We start from the raw sequence: 26,465 nt of genomic DNA on the forward strand, positions 1-26,465 counted from the left end.
AACTTTCAATTTCCTATTTTCGTCACTTCAAGCCAAATTTAACTACATACCTCAAAATAAAATATCCGGATACACTCCAAATTCTGAAATCACCATCCGGAGCTATTGGAACCATCAAAATTCCATTCCAGGGTTGTTTACACATATTTCATCATCCGGTGAATTACTTCACTTAAGCTTTAAATATTGGAACTAAGTGTTCCAATTTATTCTGAAATTTCCCTGACAAGTCACATAGTTATAATTGAACAAAGAATAAGTAGTAAATGGGGGGACGAGGCTGTAATACTCAAAATGACCGGACGGATTGTTACATTCCATCTATAACAGCCAATCCCGCTAGTGATATTGTTCGCTTTGGGCCTAGGCCTCACGGGTTTAAAACGCGTCACTAGCGTCTAAGGTTTGTTAATTTATATACCCAGCATCCCTCTGGTGTTTTACCGACGTGAGACTCTGTCTAATGTCTGGGGTGTTAGATACACCCCTTCTTTTGGACTCAGCCTCCTCGCTGAGGTTTGCCCCATCGCATGGGATTCGCCTAGACTCAACACTGAGGTTTGCCCCGCCTAACCGGGATTTGCCTAAACTCAGTTGAACTCTGACCCACCATCGGCAAGGCTGACACAAGAGTGACTCTGATACCATCTGTAATAACCCAGTCCGCTAGTGATATTGTCCGCTCTGGACCTAGACCTTCATGGGTTTAAAATGCGTCACCAGCGTCTAAGGCTTGTTAATTTATATACCCAGCACCCCTCTTGTTTTTTAACGATGTGGGACTCTGTCTAAAGTCTGGGGTGTTACATAAGTTAAATTATATTTTTATATATATTTTATTTATTATTTCTATTTTTGTCTTTAGTTTTATCTATTATAATATTTTTAGTTACATGATCATATCTATATAGTATGACCATATGAATTATTATTCAAAAACTTTCTCATCTAAAAAAACAAATTAGTCTTATAATTTTATATATCTCTATATTGAAGTTATTTATCTATATGTTTTTTTTCTTTTTTTAAATAGTTTCCTTAAAAATATATAGATATTTAATTAATTTTAATTAAAATTAAAAAAGAGTAACTAATTATTATCTAACCTAAGTAATTTTATACTAAACTTTGACACTTTATGGATTTTTGTTGTGACACATGGCAACATCACAATGATTTGCTTCTTCTATTATATATATATATATATATATATATATATATATATATATATATATATATATATGAAATAAAAAGAGAGGCAACGACACCATATTAAGCCAAATGGAAAAATAATAAAAAGCCACTTGGCAATTTTAGGATAAATTTAGTTAAGTTAGGTAATAATTATTAAATTAATTTCTTTTTGAATTTAAATTTCTAAAAAAAATAAATTATACATTATGTATGATAAATAATTAGTTACTCTTTTTGTATTTGAATTGGGGAGTAGTTTCAAGCTGGAGTTTTAAGTAAATTTTAAAATAAAAAATGAAAATATTATATATATATATATATATATATATATATATATATATATATATATATATATATATATAATGTGATAATACACACTTTAAATGTATTTGATAAACTTAAGTAAACAAATAATACTCAAAAATATTATTGATAAATTTAAATATCGAAATAATTACGAGAGAGTCTCAAGTTAAATTTCAAGAGTAATACAAATTTATATTTATTGTATTATATTAAACTATAATTTACTAAATGTTCATATGAAAATTTAATAATATTACGTAATGGATAATACAATTAGATAAGCAAGGAACAACAAAAAAGAAATAAAATATAAATTTGTGAGAAAGTATAAAAATATAAGACTTATAATAGATATATGATGAGAAAATCCATACATTACACATGACTAAATTATAATGAGCATATAAATATAAAGGAAGAATACTAATATTTTTAAGTGATAGTGTAAATATATATATATATATATATATATATATATATATATATATATATATATATATATATATATATATAAAATTCATTTTTAAAATTTTAGTTAATAAATAGAACCCATAACTCCATAATGAAAAATACAAAAATATAAAGATACTATTAGTGCCACGACCCAATTCCCACTATAGGTCATGATGACGTCCAACGTCGCCGTAAGACAAGCCAACAGTGAACTATCAGCTTAATTATTCATTTTATTACTTTTAAAATCATGGATTTTTATTAAATAAGGAAATCAATGCAAATAGAATCATGAATATATAAAATATTAGTAAAACATAACATAGGTAGGTGACAATATTAGGCAAAAACCATAATCATCTACTAGAAAATTCTCAAAACCCGGTGTCACAAGTGCACGAACAATCTAGTAGAATATACAAACCGCTATAGCTACATTCTAAAATGAAATAGAAAGAATAGAAAATATAACAGGAAGGAGACTCCGCATGCTGCAGATTGGCATGAAGAACAGCTAACCATTAAGTCTCAGAATAAGGGGGGTGCGCGCCCGAATGGCCACGAGATGTACCGGCCTCAGTACCTACATAATTAGTGCAGAAGTATAGCATGAGTACGTAAATCAATGCGTACCCAATAAGTATCTAGTCTAACCTCGAAGAAGTAGTGACGAGGGGTCGACATCGACACTTACTAATGGTTAATAAATAAAGTACAACAACAACAACAACCCAGTATAATCCCACTAGTGGGGTCTGGGGAGGGTAGTGTGTACGTAGACCTTACCCCTACCCTGGGGTAGAGAGGCTATTTCCAAATGACCCTCGACATCCTTCCCTCCAAGAACTCCCCACCTTGCTCTTGGGGTGACTCGAACTCACAACCTCTTGGTTGGAAGTGGAGGGTGCTTACCATCAGAGCAACCCACCTTGTCATAAATAATTAGGCATGAAATACAACAGTAACAATGGGATACAAGATCTTTTAACATAATGATAGTTTAAAATCCCCAAATATCATGTGTTGTCTCAACAAATAAGAACCATCAAATAAATATCAAATCTCAAGCCAAGAATAAAATATCATGTATATTCGGACTCCTAGTGATATTACGCACGAGTTATGCCAAAGTTGTATGACCCGATCCACAATAATTGTGTACATACACTACCGAGGTAGTATGGCCCGATATATGGAAGCATATCAAATATACTGCCGAGGCGTACGGCTCGATTCACTAGAAGAGAGAAACTCTTCGAACTAGGGGTAAAATAACTACATCACAAGGATGGGCACATAAAGGAAGCATAATTTTTACCAGCAATCAAGTATTTCGCCAATAATCTGTAAAGACCCAACTGGTCGTTTTGAGCAATTACATTCCGTTCAACTATTTGAAGTCTTAAGAGGCATCATATGACGTATTGTGACTTGTGTGAATTATTGATTTTGATTTTCAGGTTATTCGGAGTTTATTTGAAAGAATGATCCTCAACTAGGAAGCTTTAAGTTGGAAGAGTTGACCAAATTTGACTTTTGTGTATTTGACCCCAGATCAAAATTTTGATGGTTCCATTTCAGATGGTGATTTTGGACTTGTGCGTATGCCTGAATTTGTATTTGGATATTTCTAGAAGATTTCAGCACTAATTGGCGAAAATTAGAAATTTGAATGTTTGAAATGTTCATGAGTTTGACCGGGATTTGACTTTGATTATATTAGGTTCAGATTGTGGTTCCGAGAATTTGAATAGCTTCGTTATGTTATTTAGGACTTGTGTGAAAAATTTGAGTTCATTCCGGGTTGATTTAATATGCTTCGACACGAGTTTTAGAAGTTGAAAGTTCAAAGGTTCATTTAAGTTTGATTTGAGGTGCAATTCATGGTTTTGAAAGTTGAAAGTTAAAAAGTTCAAATATATTGCAGGAGCGGTTGATTTTCTGCAGGTGCAAGGGGACATTTCTCCAACTGATCCCACATTATCGTACGTCACATCTCAGAAGCGACACTGCAAAAGCGGCTCATTTATCGCAGGTGTGATATGCCTGGGCAAAAGCTATAAAAGAATCGAGGGCTTGATCATTCTTTTCATATTTGGAGCTATGTAGCTCGGATTGAGACGATGTTTGAAGCGATTTTAACCATATAGATTGGGGTAAGTGTTCTCTTCTCGGTTTTGATTATATTTCATGAATCTATCCTCATTTTTGGCATTTGATTGATGATTTCAAGAGAGAAATTGAGGGTTTTTGTATAAAATTTTATAAAGTAAATTTTTGAGTTTTGAGCCTCGATCCGGGGTCGGATTTGACTGAAACTAGTATGGTTGGACTCGTAATTAAATGGGTTATCGGATTTTATAAGTTTTGTAGGGTTCTGAGGTGCGGGCCTGAGTTTTATATTTTGGTTGACTTTTAGCTTTTGATTAAAGATTCGACCTTTATCATTTGGAATTGTGTCCTTGGGAATTATTTGATATATTTGAGTTGCTTTTGGCTAGTTTTGAGCCGTTCGGAGGTCGGTTGTAACGATCCGGCCGGTCGTTTCGAGAGTTATAGCCTCGTTTTCCCCATTTCTGCTTCCTTTATACTTTTAAGCTATATTATGATATCCCAGATTAGTTGGTTTGGGTCCGGGGTGGTTTCAGAGTGGAATGAGACACTTAGTCTCTAAAGTAGAAGCTTTAGTTGGAAAAAGTCAACTGGATGTTGACCTATGTGTAAATAATCTCATATTTGAATTCTTATGGTTCCGCTAGCTCCGTTAGGTGATCTTGGACTTAGGAGCGCACCCGAAATGTGATTTGGAGGTCTAGAGTGGAATTTGGCTTGAATTCGCAAAAGTTAGAAATTTGGCGATTTCGGTCGGCAGTGGAAAATTTGATATCAGGGTCGGAGTAGGTTCGTAGTGTCATTTGTGACATGTGTGCAAAATTTGAGGTCATTCGGACGTGGTTTGGTTGGTTTCGACATCGGTTGCTGAATTTGGAAATTTAGAAGTTCTTAGGCTTAAATAAGAGGGTAATTTGGTGTTTGGATGTTGTTTTGAGTGATTCGAAGGTTCGAATAAGTTTGTATGTTGATATATGACTTGTCGGTATTTTTGGTTGAAGTCCCGAGGGCCTCGGGGTGATTCCGGGTGGTTAACGGATTTTTCGAAGTTTGAAAATGCAGCTGAAGCTGTTGCTTCTGCTATTTCCGCACTTGCGGAAGGGAGAGTCGCAGGTGCGAGGCTGCTGGTGCGTATGGGAAGTCCGCAGGAGCGGGCAGTGCTGGGCTAGGCAGGATGCACAGGTGCGAGACCTGGGGCGCAGATAGGGAAATGAGGGTGCTGGGCAGGCTTCGCAGAAGCGGAAGGAAATGCGCAGGAGCGCCTTCGCAGGCGCGGGGTTTGGGGCCGCATATGCGGAACCTAGGCTCCTAAATGAGTTCCGCACCTGTGATGAATTTTTCGCAGGTGCGGTGGCTCAGAAGCGTAAAATTTGTCCGCAGGTGCGAAAAACCTGGGCAGAAACCATAAATAGAACCCTTCGAGAGTTTAATTTAAGGATTGGACCAAGCGATGTCGGATTTTGATAAATTTTGTATGTATGGACTCGTGAGTGGATGAGCTTCCTAGTTTTGTAAATTTCGTCAGATTTTGAGACGTGGGCCGGGGGGGGGGGGGTTGAGCTAATTTCGGGTTTTAGGCTAATTTGATAGTTTTTCTTGTGAAATTTATTCCATTAGCGTATATTGATGGTATTATACTGATTGTGAATAGATTCAGAGCATTTGGAGGCCGAGTCGAGAGGCAAGAGCATTGCGGGGTAGAGATTTGACCGGTTTGAGGTAAGTAACGATTGTAAATCTAGTCCTGAGGGTATGAAACCCCAGATTTTGTATCATTTTACTATTTTGAAGTGATGCATATGCTAGGTGACGGGCGTGTGGGTGTGTACTGTTAGGGATTGTGACTTGGACCATCCCTTAGCAACTGTGAAGTTGCATATTTTGTTGAAACTATATGATACTTATATGTTTTAGAAAGAGTTTCTATAAATTAGGCTGAATGCCATATTTTGGGCCTTGTGCCAGTGCCGTTTGGACCCTTAGGGGCCTTTTCTTACTATCCTCTCACTGTTTTCGATTTAAAAATCTATACTCAGTCATGGTTATACCTGTTTAATGCGTAACTCAGTTTTCTTACTCTATTTTGATGTATATAAATGTTATTTTGGGCGGAGTACCCTGTTTTTACTGAAATCCCCGAGTGACTTGAGAGGTTTATGACTGAGTGAGGCCGAGGGCCTGATTTGTGAGGATATTTATGGGATCGGGTTGCACGCCGTAGCATGTTCGATATAGGCCGAGGGCCTGAGTGATTTCTGACATAATTTGGCTTGATATAGCGCTTGGGCTGAAGGAGCCCCTCCGGAGTCTGTACACACCCCCAGTGAGCGCAGGTACCTACTGAGTGCGAGTGCTGAGTGACTGGGAGGCACGAGTGATTGTGATGTATGCCCGAGTGGCATGAGTGACTATGAGGTATGCCCAGGAGGCATGTGTGACTGTGAGGTTTGCCCGAGGGGCTGTATATGAGTGATGTTTTACCCGATGGGCTGTTTATGATTTCATCATTTGTTTTTCACATTTGCATTTAGCCTCTGTTTGAAAACTGTTGAAAAATATCTTTAAATGATTTTACTGGAACTGGGTTTAAACTAGATGTTTTGAATCAAATCCTGATTTTAAAAGCATGTGGTATTTTATTGAGATTTTATGATATGAACTTTTTATGCTTTATTGCTCGTCACTACTTCTCAGTATTTATTTGTTGTTGTTACTTATTGAGTTGGCGTACTCACGTTACTCCCTGTACCTTGTGTGCAGATCCAGGTGTAGCTAGATACGGTAGCGGTTATTGATTATTCTGGTTGTAGATTCTCGCGGGGATAGCAAGGTAGCTGCTTGGCGATCGCAGCCCCTGCTCTTCTCCCTCTTATCTTCCTTTAGTTGTATTTAGATACTTTTCAGACTATGTTAGTCTTGATATTCTCAGACAAATGGTAGTAGATGCTCATGACTAGTGACACCCCGATGTCGGGCTTTTTGTTTTCGCACTTTTATTTTGATTTGAACTCCTTTACGAAGGTTTTTATGTTAAATAACATTGAAGTTATCTTTGAAATGAAAATATCGATTTGTTTTGGAAATGAGTTGGCTTGCCTAGTTCCACAATAGGCGCCATCACAAGAGGGGTAAGTTTGGGTCGTGACATCGGTACGTGCGGGATGGTGTTTCCAGAGTAGTGTTTGGCTTGCTCGGTATTGGATTCAGCTTATTTGAGGTAACTAACACTTCTAAACTTGGTGCTGAGGGTGTGATCCCATGAATATGCATGTTATGTGTTTGGTGTTGAGGTGACACATATGCTAAGTGACGAGCGTGTGGGCATGTACCATGTGAATTATGACTCGGATGATTCTGTGGTACCGTGTAGTATTCTATCTTGCTTTTATCCATGAAATTCCTACGTGCTAGAATAATTGAGTTGTGATCCTTGTTAAAAATCATGTTTAGGCTATGTACTTATTGTGTTGGTGTCACGCCCCAAACTCAGGGAGCGCGACCGGCGCTCAACTGAGATAACCCGGCCGAGCAAGCCTCTACAATACCTTCTACCTGAACTTACTCAAGAATAACAATAAAAAAATCCAATTCATTAATTAAGTGGTGAGGAGGATTAAGTAAACAACAACACTAATTCGTTATCAGCCGTTACATCATTAATAATTTTCAAAATACATACTCTTTCATAGTTTGATATGGAACGTGTGATACAATTACAACATTACTAGTTTGAGTTTCCCCACACTAACATACCACCCACACTATGTCTATGGAGCCTCTATTAGATACAAAAGAGTACAGTGATAGTGCCGGCAACAACGCTCCGGCTATACCTCAAAACATGGTGATATAATGAACAAAAGATACATGACCCCGAGTGAAGTGGGGCTCGTGTTTCATATTTCACATTTTGCATTACGTGATTCGTATTTCATGTTTCGTATTTCATGCACACCTTTTTACTTTCAAGCATCATCATGGACTTTCCAATAACAGGGCATTTCTATTGAAGACTTTTAAGCACATATTTGAGCAAATAGTAGTCTTAGGCACATTACGATTTCTTACCCAATCTTTCATTAGCTTTCATTTGTAATACAACTTGAAGTCAAGGCATTTAGATATGCAACCCATACTTTGAACACATCCTCAAATAGTAGTACAACATAATAAGAGCATTTGAATTACATATTGATCACGGATGTCTTTTGACACCAGCTTATCCGGGTAATCGATTCACAATGAGCAACTCGGGACTTACATGGATATTGCGGGGTTCAATTTTTTTAAGAGAAGAGTTTAGCCAACATACCTCACTTGAGCTCCCTTAAACTCTAAAATATTTCGGAAATCTTAGCAACTTCAATCTATTTTAGAAAAGTAACAAATTGAACCAAAATTAGGAAGATGATTATGGTTCTAGCTCATTTGAGCATTTAATCAAGCACTAGGTGTACATTAAGGTTTCAAGGTCCTTTATGGAGGAGTCCAACATCGCACAACACATTCTTAACTATTTTAGCTCAACAATCTTCCTACATCCCATGATCACACATGCATGCAAAATAAACAACTCCCATACCCATGAATTATCTTACTAATTGCCCATTTCTAGTTAAATTTCGAAATGAAGAGTTAGGGTGTAGAATCTTACCTCTAGGATGAAGACCTAGTGTGCTTTCCTTGTTAATCTTCCAAGATTTGGCCAAAGATTGATGACAATGGCTTAGAATTCCTCTTCTCACTCTAGAACACCTCTCTCTCTCTCTCTCTCTCTCTCTCTAAAATATAGTTTTATCTTTCTAAAATGACCCCTAATAGTGTTTTATGAGAAGGGGGTCGGGTTATAAAAATTCAAAAATGAAGCTTTGAAATGGGATCTACGGTCGCATATGTGACCGCATAATGCTTTTGCGGTCCGCAAAATGGCCCTCCGGAACTGGGCTGGTCTGCCCCACTCTGTGGCCGTTATGCAGTCTGCAAACCTGTTCTATGGTTGTATAATGCGCCGCAGAACTTTCCCTCTGAAAAATTTCCATGCTCGTTCTGCGATCGATGTGCTACCCGCAAAATTGTTTTGCGGTCGCATAACGGGCCGCGAAATGACATCCAAAAGTTTCCCAAATGACTACCTCACTTTGCGGCCATTCTGCGGCCCGAAGAATGATTTTGCGGCCGCATAATGGGCCGCAGAAATGCCCTTTTCTGCCAAACATTTTCCTTCAACTCCCCAGCGCATTGTTCAACCCAAAGAGTTTGTACCTCATTAACACATACGCCTACCTCGGCATCCACGAAACCCCGGGTTTTAGGAAAAAGTTTATGGGGCCTTACAGTTGGGACCCACTGAGGTCATTTTTGTTGTTGAGTTATTTGCATAAATTGTAATTACATACTCAGTCATATTAATTCATTGCATATCATATGTCAGTCTCTGTTACCATCATTGTCATATCTTGTTATTATTGTTTGGGTTGACTGACATGAGATTTGTGAGCCCAAGAGACTGAAGAGATTGATGACTGAGGTGAGGCTGAGGGTCGTGACAAGTTGGTATCAGAGCTCTAGGTTCATAGATTCTACAAGTCATGAGCAAGTGTCTAGTAGAGTCTTGCGGATCGGTATGATGACGTCCATACCTATCTTCGAGAGGCTACAGGGCATTTAGGATAACTTTCCCATCTTTCTTTCTTTATCATGCAACATTAATTCAGCTTGAAGCATATCGCTTGAATTTCCTTCCACTCACTCGTATGCGTACGTGAGCACTCGGTATCAGCTGTGCTTCGACGGGTTGTGAATCCATGGATGGGGTGCGAGATGTGTTTTTTGTGTGCTAATGATAGGCCAGTCTGGAGGACTTGAGGTCAGGTTTTGACTGTAGCTTAAGAACATCGATTTTGATTATATGAGCATGTGCTTTTGGACTTATATGTTTGGTAGTGTTCTTATGGGTGAAATTATGGCTCGATGTGTGGTTGGATGGCTATATGATGAGTAGGATGTGACAGCAGGGTGTGTTCAGATGGTTTGGATGTGACGAGAAGAGTTTGCTTGAGATGTGAGAAGGACTATTGGATGCTCGATTTTTGTGGATATGTCATACAGTCTTGAGTTATGAAGGTTTCTGAGAGATTCTTTCGTGTTATTTCATTGTGGAATGAATTAGATTCCCATGTCTTGTTGATGAGTTCGGACTGAGGAAGATTAAGTGATTGCGTAGTAGTTGTGGCTGTGAAAGGTTATAAAGAGATGTCAGTTTGAGGCTAAACAAGTGGGTTATCACCTGCGGAGTGATCTACGGATGTGTGATCCTTATGATATTGTGTGGAGGCTTTCTTTTCTACCAGTGGGTATATGTGTTGCGATTTGAGTTTAATTTGGTTGAGAAAGTTGACCTGATCGTCACGAGGATGAATGCAAACTTCGCAGATGATTTGAGGTATTATATGGTTTGTGTTACATGAGCTTATGAAGGATTTAGTTAAATCTCACTGTGGTATTATGGCAGTAATAGAGTATGAGCATTGTGCGTTATCGAGTGTTTTGAAGTATTTCTTGTGGGGATGATTATGTATGATAGATGTGTTAGTCATTCGAGTGGCAGAGTTGGGATCTACTACGGTGATTCATGTGTTCTATGGATTTGGAGACTAGGAGTTCTCAGAAGTAGATTGTTTCGGGTTGCAGACTGTGAAGATGTGGCCAAGTTAGCTAGATGGTAGTACATGTCATGGTTAGATATTGTGGACCTTTGGTGGGCTATTATCCATTTGGGGATGGCCGGAGTTGGTTTGAGGGCCCACTGATAGGCCCAATGAGAATGTGTATTCTACACCGGGTCAAATTGTTTTACTCAGAACTGTTTGTGTTGAGGGGTGTGGCATTCGGTTATTTATCTTGTTCGTGTTCTGATATGTCCTATGTGTTACTCCTCTATGATACGAGGGGTTGTGATTTGTTTGTTATATGCACACATGATGTGGTTCTATTTGGGCCTTGTAGCGGAATTCGAGCGAGATAGTTATTGAGGTATTGAATGGTTGATTGTGCTTTGGTTATGATCCTTCCAGGCTGTGGTATATTGTGTTATTCGCTTCTCCATAGTTATCGCATGCGCTTTGTGTACTTGATGTCGAATTGCACGTGGTTGTTTATTTTGAGCATTATGACTTGAGGTATTTCATATGGACCAGTGGTTGGATGGGTCACGTAGTGTAACAGGGTTATGATGGGATATTATCCTTGTGATAGATTCATGTGTTTTGGTCCTACTGTGTGTGATGGGTTCTTAACATTGCGTTGTGGTGGTACTTGTTGAGCTTGCAGGACGGTTCTCTCATTCGAGTAATTTTCCATTTTTGGGTGCATTTGAATGTTTGCATATTGGTGCATGGATTGCACGGTTTGTGGCTTAAGGTTGTATTGGTGTAGCATTCCAGTAGAATAGTTATGTTTGAAGATATAAGGTCTTTCGGCCTAGAATGGATACTATCAGATTTGATTACGGTATGTTTGGAGGAATAATATCGGAAGTCAGCTTGGATTTGGCTTTGGTTTTGTCGGACGAGAGACCACAACTTGTTGATCTAATGAGTGGTTATGAGTTTCTGCGTGTTTCTTTCATCATCGGTAGTAAACAAAGGTTTTGACTGAGGTTTTGTTTTATATGAGGTTTGTTATCTGTGTAGGGTTTGTTTCAAGCAACTACTGTGATTAGGAATTATTGCTACAATATGTGAGTTGTGTGGTATATCATGTGATTACATCTTGGGTTATGGTTATGGCTTGATACAGCCTATTCAAACTTACACAATGTGTAGATGCGAGATTCAGGTCTTGTATAGAATTTTGGATGTTGGAAATTAGGTTTTGAGGCTTACGGACTAAGGTTAAAGTAGTGATCTTTAGTTATGTTGAGTTTTCAGGCTTACTTCGATTGGGGTGATGCAGGATCACCCCTGGCTATGTGCATAGTAAGGTTACACGACAATTTGATGGATTTGGAACAACTCTTGACACATTCGAGTACGAACATAGGTTTAAGTGGGGGAGAATGTAACGATCCGATCGGTCGTTTTGAGCAATTGCATTCTGTTCGGCTATTTGAAGTTTTGAGAGTAATCGTATGATGTATTATGACTTGTGTGAATTTTTGATTTTAATTTTCAGGTTATTCGGAGTTTATTTGGAATAATGGTCCTCAACTAGGAAGCTTAAAGTAGGAAGAGATGACCAAGTTTGACTTTTGTGCATTTGACCCCGGATCGAAATTTCGATGGTTCTGTTAGGTTCGGACGGTGATTTTGGACTTGGGCGTATGCCCAAATTTTCATTATTTCTAGAAGGTTTCGGCACTAATTCGCGAAAATTGGAAATTTGAAGGTTTAAAATATTTATGAGTTTGACCGGGATTTGAATTTGATGATATCGGGTTTAGATTGTGGTTCCGGGAATTTGAATCACTTTGTTATGTCATTTGGCACTTGTGTGCAAAATTTGCGTTCATTCCGGGTTGATTTGATATGCTTCGGCACGAGTTTTGGAAGTTGAAAGTTCAAATGTTCATTTAAGTTTGATTTGAGGTGCAATTTGTGATTTTAATGTTGTTATGCATGATTTGAGGCCTCAAGGATGTCCGTGTTATGCTTTGGGACTTGTTGGTATATTCAGACGGGGTCCCGAGGGGCTCGGAAGAGTGTCAGACAAGGTTCAGATTATTTTGTCCCGTGTTGCATTGTTGAAGAGGAGATGGTTCTGGTGTTGTGCACTTGCGATTGGTGTTGCGCAGGTACGGTAGTCGTAGATGCAAGGTCATTGGCGCACCTGCGAATAAAGCTAGGCTGGGGGACCATCACAGATGCGGAGTAAGAAGCGCACATGCGTGCGCGCAGAAGAGAGATCATTGGCGTAGGAGCAAGCTTTTGCGCAGATGCGCATTTATTTGTCGCACATGCGATGTCGCAGGAGTGGATGATATTTTTCAGGTGCGAGGGGACATTTCTCCTGCTGATTCCGTAGAAGCAGACGTCACGTTGAAGAAGCGACGTTGCAGAAGTGGCTCATTTATCGGAGATGCGATATGACTGGGCATAAGCTATAAAAAATTGAGGGCTTGGTCATTTGTTTTTCATATTTGGAGCTATGGAGCTCAGATTGAGACGATGTTTGAAGCGATTTTTACCATATCGATTGGGGTAAATGTTCTCTTCCCAGTTTTGATTATATTTCATGAATCTATCCTCGTTTTTGGCATTTGATTGATGATTTCAAAAGAGAAATTGAGGGTTTTTGTCTAAAATGTTATAAAGTGAATTTTCGAGTTTTGAGCCTCGATTCGGAGTCGGATTTGACTGAAACTAGTATGGTTGGACTCGTATTAAATAGGTTGTCGGATTTTGCATGTTTTGTCAGGTTCCGAGTTGCGGGTCCGAGTTTGACTTTTTGGTTGACTTTGGGCTTTTGATTAACGATTCGGCCTTTATCATTTGGAATTTTTTCTTTAGGCATTATTTGATGTGTTTGACTTGCTTTTTGCTAGTTTTGAGTCATTCGGAGGTCGGTACGCGCGAGATGGTATTTCTAGAGTTTTGTTTGGCTTGCTCGGTATTGGATTCGGCTTGTTCGAGGTAAGTAACACTTCTAAACTTAGTACTGAGGGTATGGACCCTTGAATATACGCGTTTTATATTTGGTGTTGAGGTGACGCACATGTTAGGTGATGGGCGTATGAGCGTGCACCGTGTGAATTATGACTCGAATGATTCTGTGGTACCGTGTAGTATTCTATCTTGTTTTTATCCATGAAATTTCTACGTGTTAGAATAATTGAGCTGTGATCCATGTTAGAAATCATGTTTAGGCTGTGTACTTATTCTGTTGAGACCCACTGAGGTCATTTTTGCTGTTGAGTTATTTTCTTCAATTGTAATTACATACTCAGTCATATTCATTCATTTGCATATCTCATCTCACTCTCTGTTATCATCATTGTTACATCATGTTATCATTGTTTGGGCTGATTGGCATAAGATTTTTGAGCCCGAGAGACTGGAGAGATTGATGACTGAGCTGAGGTTGAGGGTCGTGTCAAAATCAAGATAATGAAGCTCGACCTAACATAACTTCTAATCAATTTGAATTATGAATTAAAGTAAGTAAACTAACAAGTTGAGTTCAAATAATATAAATATTGTATGATAAAGTCCTACGTCTACCCGAACATAAACACGATATTAGCTACCTGCAACCTCTAATCACCTCGTGCGTATGTAGCACCCATAATTACTAGAAAATAACAATTAAGCTCTTACAGGAAAAATTCTCTCTTACAAGATTAGGCAAGAGATTTACCTCGCTTCCAAGTCCACTTCCCATCCATCAAATCACACAAATAGCCTCAAAATAACGCGAGCAACCCGAAACTAGTCAAAAGCCATACAAACTAATCAATATATACTCAAAAGTTCACAATTCATTTATTAGAGTAATTTCTCAATCTCATTCGGAAAGTTCCTAAAAGTTAACCTCGGGCCCACGTACCAGGATTCCGTAAATATTCGTAGATAAATGTTACCTATGACCTTACGAATTCAAATATATAATTTATACCCAATTCGAACATTAATTTCGTGGCCAAATTTCATTTTTACCAAACCCTAGGTTTTCTAAATTCAATGGTCCTTCTTCGCGATCGCGGAAAGACCCTCGCGATCGTGAAGGCTAGACCAGCCAATGCATCGTGAACGCGAAGGGTAACGACCTGTTGACCCTAGACTCAGCTCTTTTTACGCGAACGCGAGACTAACATCGTGAACGTGAGACTAACATCATGAAAGCGGAGGCCATTGGTCTCAAGACTTTATGAATGGGATCCATCCATCGCGAGCGCGAAGCACAAAATGACCCAACCCCCAAATCCTTCATCATGAATGCGAGACACCCTCCGCGTTCGCGAAGAAGGAAACCAGCACCCGTGAAATCTGCAAATTTGGACTTAACTCTAGGTGGTTCGAAACACACCCGAGCTACCCGGGGCCCCGTCCAAAGGCGGAAACAAGTTCATAAACATAATACGGATCTCGGAACACATAAAACAACATCAAAACCAAAAATCGCACCCTCAAACCAAATTAATCAACTTTTGAATTTCAAACTTCTTCAACTAGCTCCGAACGCGGTGAATCATGCTTAGACAACTCAGAATGACACCAAATTTTACGCATAAGTCACAAATCCCAATACGAACCTATTCCCTGCCCCGAAATCCCAAACGAACATCGATAATACCAAAGTCTACTTCAAACCAAATTTAGGAAACTCTAAAACCTTCAATGCATCAACTTTCAACAATAAACGCTCAAACGCTCCCGGTTCAGCAGAAACTCAATTCGAACATACTCCCAAGTCCAAAATCATCATACGAACATATTGGAATCTTAAAATCCCGGTTCTGGGATCGTTTACTTAAAGTGTTGACTCAAATCAAATTTAGCCACCTTAGGCCACTATTATGGAACTAAGTATTTCGAATTCAACCCGAACCCTTCCAAAACCAAATCAACCATCCCTGCAACTCATAAAATAGTAAAAGAACATACGAGAAGTATTAAATGGGGCAACAAGATCTAGAAAGAAAAACAATTGGTCGGATCATTACATTCTCTACCTCTTAAGCAAACATTCGTCCTCAAACGAGTCTAGAATCATACCTGGAGTGCTGAATAAGTGTGGATATCTACTCTGCATGTCCTCCTCAGTTTCCCAAGTCGACTCCTCAACTGGCTTACCCCTCCACTGGACCTTTACCACTAAAATCTTCTTAGACCTCAGATGACGGACCTGCCTGTCAACAATAGTAACTGGCTCCTCCTTATAACCCAAGCTCTCATCTAGCTGAACTATACTATAATCTAACACATATGACCTATCGGCATGGTACTTCCAGAGCATAGACACGTGGAAATCGGATGAACTCCCGATAGACTGGGAGGCAAAGCAAGCCTGTAAGCAACCTCTTCAACTCGTTACAATACCTCAAATGGACCGATAAACCTCGGGCTCAACTTGCCCTTTTTTCAGAACTTCATGATACCCTTCATCGACGAGAATTTCAAGAGAACCTTCTCGCCCACCATAAATGATAAATCTCGCGCTTTCTGATCCACTTAGCTCTTCTGCCTAGACTGACTTATGCGAAGTCTCTCCTGAATCAACTTTACCTTATCTAAGGCATCCTTTACCAAATCAGTACCATATAACCAAGTCTCGCCGGGCTCAAACCAACCAATGGGAGAACGACATCGCCGACCATACAAGGCCTCAAATGGAGCCATCTCAATGTTGGACAAATAACTGTTGTTATAATCAAAATCGGCCAAAAGTATGAATCGATCCCACTGCCCTCCGAAGTCAATCACACATGCTCTGAGCATATCCTCTAGAATCTAAACTGTCCGCTCTGATTGCCCGTTGATCTGCGGGTAAAAGGTCGTGCTGAGCTCTACCTGAGTATCTAACTCACTCTGAATAGCTCTCCCAAAATGTGAAGTGAACTGAGGGCATCTATATAAAATGATGGAAATAGACACGCCACGCAACCAGACGATCTCTAGAATGTAAATCTGGGCCAACCTCTCTAAAGAGTACGTAGTCACCACCGGAATAAAGTGTGTAGATTTGGTCAGTCTATCGACAATGACCCAAGCAACATCAAATTTCCTCAAAGTCCGTGTCAATCCAATTGCAAAATCCGTAGTGATGCGCTTCCACTTCTACTCAGGTATAACTATCTGCTGAAGTAGGCCACCTGGCCTTTAGTGTGCATACTTAACCTGCTGGCAATTGAGACATCTCGCCACATACTCAACTATGTCCTTCTTCATCCGTCGGCACCAGTAATACTGCCTCAGGTCACGATACATCTTCGTGACACCTGGATGAATAGAATATCGCAAATTGTGTGCCTCCACTAGATTTGTCTCCCTCAAGCCATTAACATTAGGGACACATAGGTGACCCTGGAGTCTCAACACCATTATCACTGATAGTAACCTCCTTGGCATCACCCCATAGCACCGTCTCTATAATAACTAGGAAGTGCGGATCATCTAACTGACGAGCCTTGATCCGCTCAATAAAGAAGACTGAGCCATAACACATGCCAGAACTCAATTAGGCTCTAAAATATCTAACCTCACAAGTCTATTAGCTAAGGACTGAATGTCCAAAGCCAATGACCTATCCCTTATTGAAATAAATGCAGAACCACCCATACTCTTGGCCTTTCTGCTTAAGGTATACGCAACCACATTTGCCTTGCCCGGATGATAGAGGATAGTAATATCATAATCCTTCAGTAACTCAAGCCACCTGTGCTGCCTCAAATTAAGACCCCTTTGCTTAAACAAATGCTGGAAACTGCAGTGATCGGTGTAGACCTCACACGAACCCCATAAAGATAATGCTTCCAGATCTTGAAAGCATGAACTATCGCAGCCAACTCCAGATCATGCATAGAGTAATTCTTCTCGTGAGGCTTCAACTAACGTGAAGCATATGCAATAACCCGCCCCTCCTGCTTTAATACATAACCCAAGCCAACGCATGAAGCATCATAATACACAGTATACATCCCTAAATCGGAGGGTAAACTAACACTGGTGTTGTAGTCAATACGGTCTTGAGCTTCTGAAATCTCGCCTCGAAATTGTCGGACCATCTAAACCGAGAACCCTTCTAGGTCAATCTAGTCAAAGAAGCTGCAATGGATGAGAAGCCTTCCACAAATAGATGATTATAGCCTGCTAGCACCAAGAAACTCCTGATCTCGGTCGTTATGGTAGGACAAATCCAACTCTAAATTGCCTCAATCTTCTTGAGATCCACCTTGATACCCTTATTTGATACTACATGCCCCAAGAAAGCCACCGAATCTAACTAGAACTCGCACTTAAAGAACTTAGCATATAGCTTTTATTACCGCAAGGTCTGAAGCACAATACTCAAATGTTGCTCGTGCTCCTCCATACTATGTGAGTAGATCAATATATCATCAATGAAGACAATGACAAATGAGTCAAGATATGGAAGCACCCGATTCATCAAATCCATAAACACCGTCGGGGCGTTAGTCAAGCCGAAGTACATCACTAGAAACTCATAGTGCCCATATGTAGTCCGGAAAGCCGCCTTCGAACCATCCGAAGCACTTACCCTCAACTGATGATACCCAGACCTCAAGTCGATCTTAGCGAACACTCTAGTACCCTGTAATTGATCAAACAAATCAGCAATGCACGTTAATGGGTACTTATTCTTGATAGTGTCTTTGTTCAGCTGGCGATAATCAATGCACATCCGCAAACTTCCATACTTCTTCTTTACTAACAATACCGGTGCACCCCAAGGCGACACATTCGACCTGATGAACCCCTTCTCGAGCAACTCCTCAAGCTGCTTCTTCAACTCCCTCAATTCTTTTGGAACCATGCGATACAGTAAAATAGAGATAGGTTGGGTGCCTGGCGCCAAATCAATGCTAAAATTGATATCACGATCTGGTGGCATGCCTGGTTGATCGGAAAGAAATACATCAGAGAACTTCTGCGCCACGGGCACTGAATCGATCGTGAGAGTTCCCATGATAGTATCCCAAATATAAGCTAGATACGCTAAACAACCCTTCTCGACCATATGTTGAGCTATCAAGAAAGATATAACCCGACTAGATGTACTAATAGAAGAGCCCCTCCACTCCAATCTATTAGACTCTGGCATCGCCAAGGTAATAGTCATGGCATAGCAATCAAGAACGACATGGTACGAAGAAAACTAGTCCATGCCCATGATGACCCTCAAAGTCGGTATATCAAGCAACAAAAGATCTGCTCTGGTCTCATAACCACAGAAAGTCACAACACAGGACCAGTAAATCCGATCCACAACAACAGAATCACCTACTAGTGTGAACACATATACAAGAACACCCAAGGACTCATGAGAGACATACAGATAAGGAGAAAATACAGAAGATACATATGGATAAGTAGACCCTGGATCGAATAGTACCGGAGCATCCTTACCGCAGATAAAAATAATTCCTCTGATCACGGCATCTAAGGCTACTGCATCTGGTATGGCTGGAAAAGCATAAAATCTAGTTGGAGATCCACCTGGTTGGCCTCCACCTCTTGGGTGACCCCTACCCCCTGCCCTTTGCCTCTGGCCGGCCGGACAAGCAGTACGGTAGCTGGTGCGGTGATCATGGGCTGATGGCTCTATTGTATTGACTTGACTCAAAGCCTGGTGCAAAACTTCCTCATGTGACTAAGCTTCCCACACTCGTAGCCACCTCTCGGTGCGGAAGAGTGCTAATCCTGAGTCTGAACCTGGTGACCTGAATACCCACTGGAGGAACCCTGAATATCCGGTGGACGGTAGGTACTCTATGGAATGGAGATGATGTAGGGTTGCAGCTGGAGCACCCTAAGCAGTTAGAATACATGTGCCTGCTAGACTGGCCCCTCATGGTCTGACCTTTGTCACCAGACGGGGAGCCACTATAAGAACCCGTAAAAATTTTAACCTAAAACTCGGGGTTTCGTGGCGCCGAGATAGATTCCTGCGTTATTATACGCGATTCAGACTTTTTGGATTGAACAGTACCCTACGGACTGAGAGAAAAATATTTCGCAGAAGAACGCATTTCTACGGCCCATTATGCGGCCTCATAATCACTTTGCGGACCGCATAATGGCCGCAGAGTGAAGCAGAAGTTTGGCCAATTTGAGGTCAGTTTTGTGGTTGATTATGCGACCGCATAATCGATATGCGGACCGCATATCGGTCGCATAATTCCTCTTGGGTTTCTGCGGAGGGAGTTCTACGGTGCATTATGCGACCGTAGAACAAGTATGCGGACCGCATACTGGTCGCATACCTGAGCCGAAAGTTTAGGCCCTTGAGGGCCATTTCTGCGGTCACTTTGCGGACCGCATAACCATTATGTGGTCGCATATGCGACCGTAGACCTGTGTCGGAGCACCATTTTCCTTAATTTAAAACCCGACCCCCATTCCGTTAAGACACCCCTTTAGTCTATTTTGAAGCTCATTTATGATATTTCTAGAGTGAGAGAGAGGGTTCTAGAGGGAGGGCCTAATTTTTCATCAAATTGATCTTCAACCATCACTTTAAGCTTTGGAAATACTCAAGTAGAGCACCAAATTCTTCATCCAAAAAGGTAAGACTTCATCACCCCAACTCTTAATTTCAAACATAGCTATAATGGGGTACTAGGGTGATACTTCATGGGTATGAGGGTGGTTTATCTTGCATGCATGTGTGATAAAGAGTGTGGGGAAAAAGTGGGCTAGAACCATGAACGTTTTCCTAATTCTGGGTTTAATTTGTATATTGCTAAAATAGATTGAGGTTGCTAAGGGTTCCGGATAATTGTCGAGTCTAAAGAAGCACAATTGAGGTATGTATGGCTAGCTCTCTTCTTCCTAGAATCGAACTCCTGGTGTCCGAATAATGGGTGTAAGTTCCAACTTGATCATACTAGAATTGTTTTCCTTAGTGTGCTGGATTGAAAGATTCATGTTCCCTAATTATTTTAGATGGTTACCATGTCATCATGCTATTTGAGGACGTAATTATGATTTTCCAAGCTCCTTCCCTTATGTGCAAAATGCCTTATGTGATGGTACTTATTGACATGAATGATGATGTTATTTGAATAAATAAAAAGGGAAAGACTTGAATTGGAAAATGTTCCCAAGTGCCAAGAACTACTTAATAAATGAGGCCATTTGTGCCATGTAACGAAAGATGGGAAAGAAATGTGAATTGAGTATTGAAAGAAGTTATGTCTCAAGTGAGATGGCTTAGCCGATCGGACCGAGATCGGACGCCATGCTGTACACATGGTGGCATTTGTGTTGGAATTATTCATTTACATGGTGGATATGGATATGTCTCACTTGAGATGGCTTAGCCGGTCGGACCAAGATCAGACTCCGTGTAAAAACATGGTGGCATTGTGAGTTGTGGCTTTGACACTAAAGATTATTAATCTAAAAAGATGGAAAGATTGAATTGGAAACTATGTGATCCTTACTTGGTGTTTCTTTATATTTCTATGAAGTACTTATTAAATTATTATGACTGCCTTCTCTTTGTTTTACTGTTCATTCTACTAAGATTGGTGTTTGCCTTACATACTTGTACTATTCGACAGTACTAACGTCCCTTTTGCCGGGGGCGCTACATCTTTGAATGGATGTAGCTGGTTCCATCTTAGATAGTGCCGATCGCAGATAGTGGTGCTCTCTTTCTCTCCTCACAGCAGTCTTGATGAGCCCCATTTCTCCTAGGGGACATGTAGTCCTTCTTTTGTATAAGTTTTCATATTTTGAGGTATAGCCGGGACCTTGTTGCCGGCATTGTCATGTTGCTCTTTTGTACTCTTAGAGGCTCCGTAGACGTTTATGTGGGTCATGTATGTATGTTGGGGTGGTCGTTGGATTGAGTTGTATTTTGGAAACTCAACAATGGCATAATGTATATAAGGAAAAATGAACTAGCAATGTTTATATATTTATATAACTGATCTCTCCCCTGCTTTACAAATGGTGATGCGATCCCTTTTTGGATTATGAATGAGTCGGGTAGGAAAGGTTTAATAGGCTTGCTTGACCGGGTTCACTCGGTTGAGCGCCGGTCGCATTCCCCAAGGTTGGGGCGTGATAACCACTTAATCCGCTAAAATGGTGAGGCTGCTTCTCCCCTATCATATACAGTTGGCCCTGGTTGCGGATACCCTCGATCCTCTGAGCTATCTCCACAACCTGATCATAAGGATTCCCCATCTCAACCTCTCGGTCCATAGTAACATGGATACCATAATGTAAGCCTGCAATAAACCTTCGCACTCTCTCAGCATCTGTGAGGAGTATTATAAGTGCAAGGCAAGACAAATCAGATAATCTCGCCTCATAGTCGGTCACAGACATCTCCCTCTGCTGGAGCCGCTCTAACTAACCCCACAACTCTTCCCTCCGAGAGGTTGGAATATATCTCTCTAAAAAGAGACATGTGAACTGGTCACAAGTCAAGGGAGGTGAACCTGCTGGTCTGCTATAGAGATAAGACTTACACAATCTACGAGCCTTGCCCTCCAACTGAAATGTGGTGAAGTCCACCCCGTTGAACTTCGCTACTCCCATATTATGCAACCTCTCCCTACAACGATCGATAAAATTCTGTGGGTCCTCAGACCGCTCACCGCCAAAGGTAGGAGGATGAAGCCTAGTCCATCTATTAAGCCGCTTCTTCTACTCAATGGTCGCGGCTGGTTTGGGCTCTGGGATAACTGCCACAACTGGCTGGGCCCTGCTCGTTGGTAGTGCACCTGGGATCTGGTAAATGGCAGCAACGTGCCTTGGAGCCTGAGAGGTAGGGGTTTGTGCTCCCCCTCCCACCTGAGATATGGCCTGTCAGTGGAAAATAGCCCGACCTGAGTCATAGAATCCATGAACCGCAGCATACGACCCATGACCTCCTGAAATCTCGGTGCGGCCATAAAATCCGCCGGGGCCGGCTCAGCCGCATGCGCCTCATCCTTCTCCTCAATAACAAGATCCTCCATTGGATCCGTTGATGGTGCAACAGTAGCACCTTTAGGACGCCCTCATCCTCTAGCAAGAGTCGTGGCCCTCTCTCGGCTTTTGTCTTTGCCCCTAACAACCAGGGGAGCAGCCCCTCTACCTCCAGGTACAACCGTAACGTGCGTTCTCACCATCTGTGAGAGAATAAAAGAAAGACACTTAGCATAATATCAACTGCACGATAGGAGATGAAGAAACAAAAGTTTCCTAACACCCTATCTCGCCGCATGCACATCAACCCCTATTATTATACCGTCGTATGCACATCAATATCACAACACAATAATCAACTCGCTCCACACATGCCCATATGCGACAACATTGCCAAAATCAACAATACTAATGTTATAACAAAACATAGCCCACGGCTCAACCACAATATGTACAAGAATCTCAACGACAACAAAATGAATGAGAAACAACTCAACAAGGAAAGATATCTCGATAATCAACAACTTCAACCATAATGTGTTAATAGCTTGTACAAGTTCAATAACTCAACAATGAAGGTATTACCATGAAATGGCAACTTCAATCCAAGTACATAACATAAGCCTAACAATGTAAGAAGTAGCATGAAATAGCATCTGCGACTAAATGTATGAGAATAACTCAACAATGGAGAGAATAACATGTAACAACAATGACAGATAAGTGCATGTAAGAGTAACCTTGACAATGAAAACTAGAACATGTAATATCGGCTACAAATAAGGCATGTAAGACTAAACTTGACAACGAAAGATAGAACAAACAATAATAACATCAATTAATTTCTTATAAGTAACCTAAGAGTCTAAACCAGTCAATTTTCACACATATAAGCTCGTGTACACATTCGTCACCTCATGTACACATCTTCCATATTGTTCAAATGGCACAATCAAACCCAATCCTAAGAAGTAGTTTCCCCCACGCAAAGTTGGCAAGATACTTACCACAACTAGGCCAAATCAACAATCAAAAATAGCTTTTCCCTTAAAATTCGCCTCCACACAGGTCAAATCTAACCAAAAATGACTTAATATCATCAAACAATGCAAGAGAAACCATTTACAACTAATAAAGCTATGATCTTTACACAATTTCCCAAAAGTCAACCCCAATCCCGCCCTGTCAAAACCCGAGTCCAAGGGTATATCTCGGCTACCCATAACCCCACGAATCCATATATGTGTTTTGTTTTCAAATCCGAGTCCAATTCGATTGTGAAATCCAAAATTTTAATTTTTCAAAACATAGGCAAAAATCCCCAAAATTGCTCTTGGATTTTGCATGAATTTTATGTTAAAACTCATGTATATTCTTGTAATATAATTGAAAATAGATCAAAATCACTTACCTAATGATTATAGGTGAAAATACCCTCTCCAAATCGCCTCCTACCGAGTCTAGGGTTCTAAAATGAGAGAATGAGACTCAAATCCCAACTTCCCAACCCTTTTGTTTAGGTGTGAATGTCGTATTTGTGACCCTGGGTTCACAAATTGCGAACCGTCGCAATTGATATGAAGGACTCGCAATTGCGGCACCTGACAGCCTAGAGGGATTGTCGCAAATGCGACACTGGCTTCGCATTTGCGAAGCCTACTCCCATCGCAAATGTGACCAATTAGTCGCAATTACATACCTACACAACCTAGCCCACACTTCATAAATGTGATCATGGTATCACAATTGCCACACTTGAGACCCCTCTGCTATGATCGCAATTGCGAAGCTAGTGCTCACTATTGTAATAACTGGACCAACAACAAACCTGAACCAGCTCAAAATCATTTCGAAACACGTTCAAAACTCACCCGAGCCCTCGGAGCTCCAAACCAAACATCTACATAAGTCTAAAAACATCATATGAACTCGTTCGCGCGATCAAAACACCAAAATAACATCTAGAACTACAGATCGGACATCAAAACTCATGAAATTCAAATGAAAACTCAAAAACCTCTAGAATTGCAACCAAGCATCTGAATCCTATCAAACCCACTTTGAATTATACCAAATTTTGCAGACAAGTGCCAAATAGCAAAAAACGACCTATTCCAAGTCCCAAAAACAAAATCCCAACCCGATATCCACAAGTCATCCTATGTTCATACTTGAGAAAACTTCTAAACCTCAAATTACCAAATTTCAGCAAAATAAGTCATATCAACCTAGGGACCTCCAAATTCAATTTCAGGCATACGCCCAAGTCTAATTTTACGATAAGAACCTATCAGAGCCATGAAAACACTGTTTTGGGGTTGTTTTATCTAAAGTTAAACTTCGTTCAAATTTTCAACTTAAGCTTCTAAAACGAGACCAAAGGATCCAAATCAACCCGAAACCATCGCTGAACAAACAAACCAACACTGCAAGTCATAAAACCACAAATGAACATGTGTGAAGCATCAAAAATGGGAAATGCAGCTCAAATACACAAAACGACCGGTCGGGTCATTACACTCTCCCCTTCTTAAAACAAACGATCATCCTCAAACATGCATAGAGACATACTTGAAGTAATGAAAAGGTGAGGATAATGACTTCACATGTCATGCTCGGTATCCTAGGTCTCCTCCTCTACTGCTTGACCCATCCATTGGACCTTCATTGAAGCGATGTTCTTTGACCTCAACTTTCGGACTTGCCTGTCCAAGGTAGCCACTGGCTCCTCAACATAAGTTAAATCCTTGTGCAATTCGACTGAGCTGAAATCTAATACAAGTTACTATAGGCTACCTCACCAACTCTCTCAAGGATCTCAAAAGGACCAATATACCTAGGGCTCAACTTGCCCTTCTTTTCGATCCTCATCATACCTTTTATGGGTGAAACTCTTAGAAACACCCTCTCTCCCACAATATATGCTACATCACGATCCTTCCGATCAACATAACTCTTCTGCCTAGACTGCACTGTACGAAGCCGATCCTGAATCGACTTGAATTTCTACTAGTCATCTCGAATAAAATTAGTTCCCAATAACCTAGCCTCCCCCGGCTCAAACCAACCAACTGGAGAATGACATTGCCTCCCATATAAGGCCTCACAAGGATCCATTTGAATACTTGATTGGTAGATGTTGTTGAAGAACTCTGTGAGTGGTAGGAACTAATCTCAAGAACCCCTGAAATCCATAACACAAGCACGTAGCATGTCCTCTATGATCTGAATGGTGCGGTCGGATTGCCCGTCCATCTAGGGATGAAATGCTGTGCTTAGGTTGACCTGTGTACCTAAAATACGTTGCACAACTCTCTAGAAATATAATGTGAACTGCATGCCTCGATCGAAGATAATAGACACCGGCACACCATGAAGACGAACAATCTCACGGATATAGATCTGAGCTAGCTGCTTTGAAGAGTAGGTAGTCACAACCAGAATGAAATGTGCAAACTTGGTCAGTTTGTCTACAATAACCCATGATGTATCAAATTTCTTCAAGGTCTGTGGGTGCCCAACAATGAAATACATGGTAATACGCTCCCACTTCAACTATGGAATCTCAAGTCTCTGAAGAAAACCACCCAGCCTCTGATGCTTGTACTTCACCTGCTGGCAGTTCAAACGTCAAGACACATACTCCACTATATCTTTCTTCATTCTTCTCCACTAGTAGTGCTACCGCAAATCTTGATACATCTTAGCACCACCAGGATGAATGGAATACCACGAACTGTGGGCCTCCTCAAGAATCAACTCATGCTACCTATCTACATTAGGCATGCAAATATGACC

The 26,465-nt window shown here is 40.5% G+C and overlaps 1 protein-coding gene across 1 annotated transcript; it reads right to left on the reverse strand.

Moving 5' to 3' along the window:
* Positions 1-15,729: 15,729 nt before the first annotated feature.
* Positions 15,730-17,102, reverse strand: LOC138906047 (uncharacterized). Its single transcript, XM_070194567.1, has 2 exons — positions 16,899-17,102; positions 15,730-16,068 (listed from the first exon to the last, which is right to left on the reverse strand). Exons 1-2 carry the CDS (start codon positions 17,100-17,102, stop codon positions 15,730-15,732), a joined length of 543 nt encoding a protein of 180 aa, XP_070050668.1.
* Positions 17,103-26,465: the final 9,363 nt, after the last annotated feature.

Source organism: Nicotiana tomentosiformis, chromosome 2 (genome assembly GCF_000390325.3).
Source record: "Nicotiana tomentosiformis chromosome 2, ASM39032v3, whole genome shotgun sequence".
NCBI lineage: Eukaryota > Viridiplantae > Streptophyta > Magnoliopsida > Solanales > Solanaceae > Nicotiana > Nicotiana tomentosiformis.